At 31.9% G+C, this 9315-nt stretch overlaps 1 protein-coding gene across 1 annotated transcript; it reads left to right on the top strand.

Moving 5' to 3' along the window:
* The first annotated feature begins 2543 nt into the window (after window positions 1–2543).
* LOC122016183 (60S ribosomal protein L39-like) lies at window positions 2544–3209 on the top strand. The gene is made up of 3 exons (XM_042573414.1): window positions 2544–2667; window positions 2745–2848; window positions 2937–3209. Exons 1-3 carry the CDS (start codon window positions 2665–2667, stop codon window positions 2983–2985), a joined length of 156 nt encoding a protein of 51 aa, XP_042429348.1. The 5' UTR covers window positions 2544–2664; the 3' UTR covers window positions 2986–3209.
* Window positions 3210–9315: the final 6106 nt, after the last annotated feature.

Genomic DNA, 9315 nt, shown 5'->3' with positions numbered 1-9315 from the left:
GTTTTCATGAATATTTTTTTTGAAAAAATTATTTGTTTTAAAAACATCTGCTATTCCAAAAAAAATATATTTTTACAAATTATTGCTAATCAATATCGAATATAATATTCTTTGTACGCACTTTACTTGAAAAGGCATGGAACTGAGAGCGATGGTTAAGGTGTTTTTATTAATTTTTTAAATGATTTATATTTTTATTAATAGAATAAATTTCAAATAGAATGTAAGATAGGAATAATTGTTTGACCAAATAATATTTTGATAGAGATTAGGGAAATAAAATGTTGAATAACTTGTAAAATTATTTATTATGTTATTAAAAATAATAAAAAAATAGTTTATCAATGAAGGTAGATTTTCTTTTATAAAATATGGAAAAATTTATGAGGTAGATAATTTTAAAAAATAGATGTGTTAGCATAGTATATATTGAATTAATTAAGGATATTTATGAGAATATAACAGCAAGAATGAAGATTTTAGGTGGATTAATTAAAGTATTTCTAATAAAGATGATTACATCAATGATTAATTGTAAGTCTCCATTTTTTTATATTAATCATGAACAAATTTATTGGACACATTCAAAATATAGTACGTGATATATGTTATTTTTGAATGATATTATTTTGATAAATAAAACATATGAAGAAGTAAATGCTAAACTAAAATTTTGACAGAAAATACTAGAAGTGAAAGATTTAGGTTTAATAAATAAAAATAGAATATATGAAATTTAACTTTAACAATATTAGACGTAATGAGATAATTGTTAAGATAGTAGATGACAAATTGTCTGGAACTGATATGTTTATGTATTTAAGATCATTTTTGTAAAAAGACGGAGGAATTGAGATAGTTGTTTTACATAGAATACAAAGTATAATAGTTGAAATGAAGGATGACGTCAAATGTTTAATGTGATCATAAAATACCTCTAAATTTTAACATAAAGTTCTATAAAACAACGGCTAAGCCTAACTATATTTTAGATGTTAAATGTTAAGTTATGACTCGAACACATAAGTATAAATTAAGAATTGTAGAGATGAGAATGTTAAGGTAAATGTGTGAACATAACGAGAATAACTAGAATAAGAAATAAACATTAAAGAGAAAGTCGAAGTTCATCTATTAAGGAAAATCTCCGAGAGACATATTTAAGATGGTACGAACATGTACTTAGATGACCAATAAATATTCCGGTTAGGCCATGTGAAGCTATGAAAAATATGTACATCAAGTGAGTAAGAGGAAAAAAACTTGACTAACAACGATAAAACAAGATATAATTTATTTAAATATAGATGATGATATATTAAGAGATAAAGTTAATGACATAGAATGATCAAAATAATGTAAGTTGTTCTTTCAAAATAAATTTTATATATATATATATATATTCGGAGTACATAGTGTAATTGATTATTTATTTATTTATTATTTATTTTTTTTAGTTTTTGGTTATCCCACTCAAATTTTGTTTAGGATTTGGGTTATAGTATTAAGTAAAAAAAATCAAATTGAAAAAAAATTTAGGTGCACACTAGATGTGCGGCGTCATGTGAGCATATCAAAACTCTTTCTCTGTATATAATTTGATACTCTACATACCCTTATATAAGCACCAGCATACATGGTTAATTTGACATAGTCCAAACTTATTATTATTATTTTTATCTCTTAGCTCTATGTAACACTTTTCTCTCTCGTTCATGCATGCACTTATTTTCTCTTTTTTGCATGTAAAATGGTGATGGTTGTATAAACCAGCACCAGCGCTGGTCTTTAAAAACCACCACTAATAGTGTTAGTGATGATCTCAGTTGGTGTTGGTTTTAATTTAAAAGAAAAGAGAGAAAAATTATTGCATGTAAATAAAAGAATGATTAAAAAAATTAAATTTTGATTATGTCAGATTATTCACGTCGGATTTTACTCAATGTCGCACAAGAAGCGTTGGCAGCATTACCAAATTTTAAAAACTATTTTTTAATAATGTATTTTTTGAAAAAACAGTTATGCCTTTAATATTCCTGCAAATCGTATTTATAAATTGCTATGAGAACTTTGCTGATGAGATTAAATTTAGAAAATATTTATTTTTTATTTGGTAATTCAAATATCTCACTTTTATTATCGGATTAATCGCTAATTAATCTTGTTCATGAAAATATTTTATCTTACTCGCTACTCGCTACTCGCTACTCGAATAAATCAATAAAGCATAGATGAACTAATATCATAAAATTTTTAAATTCTCCCGATATAATATATTCAAGATAAGATTAGGGAGCTCGTTCCATCTCTTACCTTCGCAACAAAACCTCGCTATTATTTTTTATAATTCATGCATGTAAACTGGAAAGATAATCAATATTTGTGAAAATTGATCCATTTTTTTCATAAACATTCATTCAGAAAGATGATTATATAAATAGTTCTTATAATTTATCACACACACTTGAGGAAATATGACGCAATGATTAATCAAATATCACCCGTGGACTTAATTAATGGGCCGAAGTAGCAAAAATAATCAGGGCAGTCTTTAAAGGACCAGACGTTCCCAAATTCTTCCATATAATCGCATCGGGTCATTTCTTCGGTTTAGGGTTTGCGCCGCGGGCTTGGAGGACAGAGAGTTGGGAGGATTCCGCGAAGATGGTATGCAATTCCCCCCTCCTTTTAATTTCATGGATGTACATGCTTGGTTTGTATCGTTTACCTTTTTGATATTTCAGCCGTCACATAAGACGTTCAAGATTAAGCAGAAGCTAGCTAAGAAGATGCGCCAGAACCGCCCGATCCCCCACTGGATCCGCTTGAGGACTGACAACACCATCAGGTTCCTCGTTTTCCGTCACTTCTCGTTATTTTGATTGTCTTAACTTCCAGTTCTTCATAATCTTCCTGTTTTTTTACATCATTAATAGGTATAACGCCAAGCGCAGGCACTGGCGTCGCACAAAGCTAGGGTTTTAGAAGATGGTTGACTTTCTTCGATGCCGTACTTATTTGATCTAGACTATATTTCCGTTATGGTTGATGGGCTGTTGTTGTTCGGCATTGATCAATATGGACAATTTGTGGAGGACTTCATCTATTGGAATGATCTTTGGAGCTTCTTTGGTGAATGTTTCGATAGTTACGATCTCTATTTGTCATGTTATTAATTTGAAATTGCAACGGGCGGTCTAGTGGTTCAACCAACATCTCAATTTTGTGATTTTGTCATTTCAATGGAGGAGAAAAATGTCTTGCAGTGCGTGGTAGTTGAATATTGAACTGTGAATATTTGGGAGATTGTAGGGTGCTTAGAATTGTTTCGTTTAGAATCATCGGTTCAGTTAGGAATAGATGATTCAAAATTACTGACTTGACGGTTCAAAATCGTTGATTCAACAGTTCTTGAGATCAACCCTTAACTGTTCAGGGCTATTATAGTTCAAGATTTCTAGACGGTTTATCATAGTTTAAAATTATTATATTAAAAAAATAAAAGTATAAATTCATAAAAAAGATTTTCACTCGTTTATGTTGTATATGTTGGTGCAATCTTAGGTCAAGGTTGACCTGGTTGACCCGACTCGAGGTGACTTGACTCGAGTTGTATTTTGATGTTTGACTTGGGAAGATTGTCGGTGGAACCTTAGGTCAAGGTTGACCTAGTTGAGTTGCATGTTGATGTTTGACACTCGTGAGAGAGTTCTATTCTTGATGTTTGACAAGAATAGGTGTTTGGGAGATTGTAGGTGCAACCTTAGGTCGAGGTTGACTGGTTGACTTGATGAGAAGTCCAAGTGTGGAGACTTGGCGGAGAAGTCAGCGGGGAGCTTAGGAAAGACCTAGCGGGATGTTAGGCGGTAGAAAGTCTGGTGAGTGAAACCAGGTGGAAAGTCTAGCGGGATGTTAGGCGGTGTGGAAAGTCTGGTGAGTGAAGTCGGTGGGAAAGTCCTAGGAGTGATAAGCGGGTAAAAGTCACAGTGAGTGAAGCCGGGCGTCCTAGCTGGGATGTTAGGCGGTTGGAAAGTCAGTGAGTGTGAGAAAGTCTGGCAGGATGTTATGGAAAAGCAGTGAGTGAAGCAGGCGGTGGGAAAGTCTGGGATGTTAGGTAGTTGGAAAGTCTTGGTGAGTGAAGGCGGGTGAAAATCCCTGGGATGTTAGGCGGTGTGGAAAGTCACGGTGAGTGAAGTCGGGCAGGAAAAATCCAGATAGATCGAGATGATCGGACGTCGGTGTTGAGGAAAGTCCAAGTAGGTCGAAGGGATTGACAGGATACTTAGCAGTCGAGGTGACGAGATCTAGGGATGAAGTACCAATAGGTCGAGGTTGGCCGGATATTGGTTTGGAAGGTTTGGGACTTGGTTTGGGCAAAACCAAGCTGCGGATCGATCTCGATATCGTTGTGTATCGATAGGTCGGTGGCCGATCGGATAACAAGCAATGTCAGGCTTCTTGATCGATGCGGGGCGGATCGGATACGTTGGATCGGTCAGGGCCGTCAGATTCTGCAGAGTTGGGCAACTCTGTGAAGCCTCGATCGGTGCGGGACCGATTAACCAGACCGATCGGTGGCTTGATCGGTCAGTTCTAGCGTAGCAGCTAGTTCTCTCTTCTTCTTGGCGGTATAAAGAGGGCTACGGGACTTGATGAAAATCTCTCCTTGACTACTTCTTCCTTCGGAAGTTCTCTCTCAAGCTTCTTCTTCTTGAGCTTTGTTGAGCTCGTTGGGTGCTAAAGCTTCGCGTGAGCTTCTTCCTGTTGCTGGTTTTCTAGCTAGGCTTGGATCCGAGAAGCTGCTGCTTCACCAGGGTTCCTGCTGACTTCAAGAAGGCAAGCAAGTGTTGTTTACATTTCTGTTCTTGTTTTCTTGTTCCTATTTGTACTCCTATTGCTGTTGTAAAAATTGTGGTGAGGTTTCTCCACCCACAAGGAGTATCTATTAGCCGGGTTTCCGGGGACTCATCCACCGACGGATTGGTAGGCTTCGTCCACCTTACGGACACGCCGAGGAGTAGGAGTTCATCTCCGAACCTCGTTATATGGTTTGTCTTTCTTCTCCTGTTTTCTTTCTACGTTGTATTTCCGCTGCACTAACCTAATCGTAGGAAGAAACGCGAAAGATTGGGGTCGGCTATTCACACCCCCCTCTCTAGCCGTACGAAGGATCCTAACAGTATACGTATCTCGGAAATATAGAGGAATTAAAATTCACATAATTCTTTTATCTTTTACCCCTTTATCTTATAAATTGACGTTATTTTTTCATTTTCTATTCCTGTAGTATTTATTCATTTGGTATTAAATTTTTCAACTTCGTCATCTGAAGGTTGTATTCTTTGTTTTTTTTTATTCGGCTCTGGTTCAATCGTCGATTAATATTTGAGCTTGAACGTTTATTTCACGATAATTAGTAATATTGGATAAGTTAATTTTTTTTTTTGTCAATGAGAATACTTTGAGTTTTTGATGACCATCACTTATCAAACTTTGCTTTGAGCTTCATTAAAATTAAAAAAACCATAAAATAATTCTCGTATCATTCTTTTAATAAAGTTTTTTTTAAGTTTTAAAAATATTAGTTTGTATTTATATTTTATACTATATTTTTTTTTATAAATATAGTATAAATAATTTCTAATATTATATATAATATTATTATTTAGGGTTTAAAGTACATGTAACTAAATAAATGTTAAGAATATGGAAAAAAATATTTTTCCTATTTTATTTTTTATTACTAATATACAAGGAAATAAAACTTCCTTATTACTATTTTCATTTAAAACTAATATTATAAAAAAAAAATCTAAAACCAAATGAAAAATAAGATAATAAAAATTTCGGTTGTATAATTAAATATTTTTAAAATATAATAATTTAGTGAAGATTAATATATATATTAGTATTATTAATATTTTATGAAAAAATAAATATAATAATTTTTGACATTGAATGAATCTGGCAACAAATAATATGTTAAATTAGAATTTTTTTTTAAGTTTCATTCTATTATTTTTACAAAATTTTCTCTATTATTTTATTATGGAGGAATGCAACCCTAAATAAGAAATAATCTAATTGATTTAATATTACTTTCTAAAACAAAATGAATATGGAAAAATAAACCACAAATAATAAAATACTAGCGATAATAGAACTAGCATTTTAAAATTATATTGAAAATATTTTATAAATTAACTCATATTTTTTTAAAATTTAACATAATAATTGTAAGATGTTGTGAGCATCATATGATTCATCAAAAACTCTAATAATTTTTTTCGAATATTCCAAAAGTTATCGATCAAATAATAAGTACTCACATATGAATATATTTGTACCACTCCAAATATCATAACATAAAAAAACTTTATTCATTAATTTACTAAATTCTTCAATAAATTTTTTCCTTATTTTTTTAATGTTTTAATTATACAAGTAAGCGTAATTTTAGTAATACTTTTAATAGATTAAGAGTTTCTTTATAAAAATTTTCATAAGTGAATAAAAGATATTATACGGAAACAAATTAAAGATGTTCTACTGAAATAAATCTAGCAAATAATTTTAAAATTTATTATCAAAATATAAAAAAAAACAAAATCAATACTTTCACTAGTAGGAAATCTAAATAATTGTGATTGAGAACAGTTAATTTCATATTCCATCAAGTACTTCATTTCTACATGTAGTTTCAATAACTCATAATCGTCGCTGATTTAAAATTCATAGGAAGCACTGCAGTCATTACATTTTGCATGTAATTCTTTCAATGAAAGAGTGATATTTTCAAAATGTTTAAAAAAATAGAAAATTTTAAAAAAGAAACTTTCTAAACCCTAGAAGTAATTGTATTGGTAGTACTGGTGTTTCAAGTGTTGGAAGTTGCTCGATCTTTTCATCAGTGGATTGAACGTTGAGCTCATTCGGATTGGATTCACTATGTACTTCCCCCTTCCGAGATTAAGATGATGAACCTCCTCACACTCGGCCTCTTTCCATTATAATCAAAACATGGAATTGGAGTTCAAAGTGTATGGAGATTGCAGAGTTGAAAATGAGAATAAAGAAGATATATATGTGTGGAAACAATGAAATAAGCTTCCTATTTATAGAGGTTGGAGAGGAATAAATATTAAATCATAGCTATCAATAACGATCAAATAATGTCAACTGTCAAAAACAAAAAAACAAAAAACTCCAACGGCCAGAACACCATTGGTTCTAATAGTTGGAACCCGTCGGTTCCAACATTAAAAGAAAGAAACAAAAAATAAAATAAAACTTGAACCGACGGGCTAAATTGGCTATTAACCATTGTTTCGACAATTTTTCTAGGCTGGAATGGTTACAATTTCTGATCCAAAACCAGGTCAATAGATACTTGATTCGTTGACCCAGTTACAAGTCTAGACCAGATCCGATTCAGACACAGCCTATGGTCGGATTTACATCCTAGCTCGGGGCAAGTTATCCCAAGGAAATGAGCGAAGAATAAGAGTGGTTATAGTACAAAGAAAAAATACTGGTTCTAGTATCAAGGTTGACCCAGCTGTTCACACACATCAACTTTGTGATAGAACAGTGTCAGTTTAATTAGGTGACGTTTGGTTTAGAGGTTTGAGAATGAGGGAATGGATTCATTCTCAAACCTTGTATTTGGTTGATGGAAATGAAATCAAGATTTTGGAATGAAACCCAAAAATTTGGGTATAGATGAAACCCACCCCTCTATTGGGTTTTGATGGAATGAGAATAAGAATTAAGTTTTGGACGAAAATACTCTTAGTATATTTGTTCAATTTTTCTTTCATTTCACTCTCTCCCTGTTCTCTCTCATCATACTTCCTCTCTCCTCATTTTATCATCACATTTCCTCTCTCAACATACTTTCTCTCTCCTCATTCTCTCTCATCACACATTCTTTATCATTTTCTCTCTGTATTCTCTCTCATCACACATACACTCTCTCATTATTTTTTCTCTATTCATTTTCTCCTCATTTTTTCATCATACTTTCTCTCTTCTCAATTTCTCTTACCATACTCTCTCTCCATATTTTATCTCATCATATTTTCTCTCTTTTCATTCTCTTTCATCACACTCGCTCTCCTCATTCTCTCTCATTACACATTCTAAATCATTTTTCTCTATATATATTATTTCTCATCATACACTCTCTCTTCATTCTCTCCTTATTTTTCATCATACTTTCTCTTTCAGCATACTTTTTCTCTCCTCAATCTTTCTTACCATACTCTCTCTCTATATATTTTCTCTCATCACACTTTCTCTCTATTCATTCTCTTCCATCACACTCTCTCTCTTCATTTTATCTTATCACACTTTTCCTCTTCATTTTTTCCCATTATACTTTTTCTCCTCAATCTCTCATTTTCTTTTATCAGACTTTCTCTCTCTTCATTTTTTCCCATTACTCTTTCTCTCTCAACACACTTTCTTTCTCATCATACTTTTTCTTTTCTCAATCTCTCCTATCACGCTCTCTCTCCTTATTTTCTTTCATCACACTTTCCCTCTTTTCATTTTTTTCCCATCACACTTTTTCTCTCATCACACTTTCTCTCTCATCATATGTTTTTCTCACATTCAACTTTCTCTTCCATATAATTTTTTCTTTTATTTTACTCTAAGGGTAAAAAAGAAAATTTAGGTTAATTTCGATTAAAAATATTAAACTAACCAAATATTATTTTTAAGAATGATACCTAAGCTCATACTCATTCCTATTCTGATTCTGATTCCTAGTACAAATGAGAGATAAAAAATAAAAAAATTATATATAAATGCTAGAATTTTGTATGTAGTTTTGCAAATTTTCTTTTATAAAAAAAACTGGGCAGAACAGGAGTAGAGAGTTAAAGAATTTGGCAGTCGCCGAGTTTATTTATTATTGAATGAGGGACGGTTGTTACCGTCCTTTGTTTTTTTTTTCACTCGAAAAAATTATAAAGAAATTGTAGTTCATGCATAAACATATGTTGCACCCTTGCCAAGATAGATCGCTTCCGAAGCCACCTCCGCACACAGCCTTGGTAGGATTGATTATTATTAATATTATTTTAATAATTTTTATTTTTTTATATTTAAGATATTTTTAATAATTTAAGATATTTTTAAAATATTTTTGATAATTTTTCTCCTGGTATTTTCCCAATTTCATCTTTTTTTGTCAGAACGGAAGATAATTGTTATTCTGTCATGTGTTAGTTGTTATTAGAGTTGACAGATTTAGATTGAGAAAGTCAAACGTCAAATCCAATAGAAGATCGTCATGGTTGTGGTCAC

This window comes from Zingiber officinale, chromosome 8B, assembly GCF_018446385.1.
Source record: "Zingiber officinale cultivar Zhangliang chromosome 8B, Zo_v1.1, whole genome shotgun sequence".
Taxonomy (NCBI): domain Eukaryota; kingdom Viridiplantae; phylum Streptophyta; class Magnoliopsida; order Zingiberales; family Zingiberaceae; genus Zingiber; species Zingiber officinale.
Note: the sequence above shows the minus strand (reverse complement) of the source record. Positions and strands in the feature narration are given on the sequence as shown.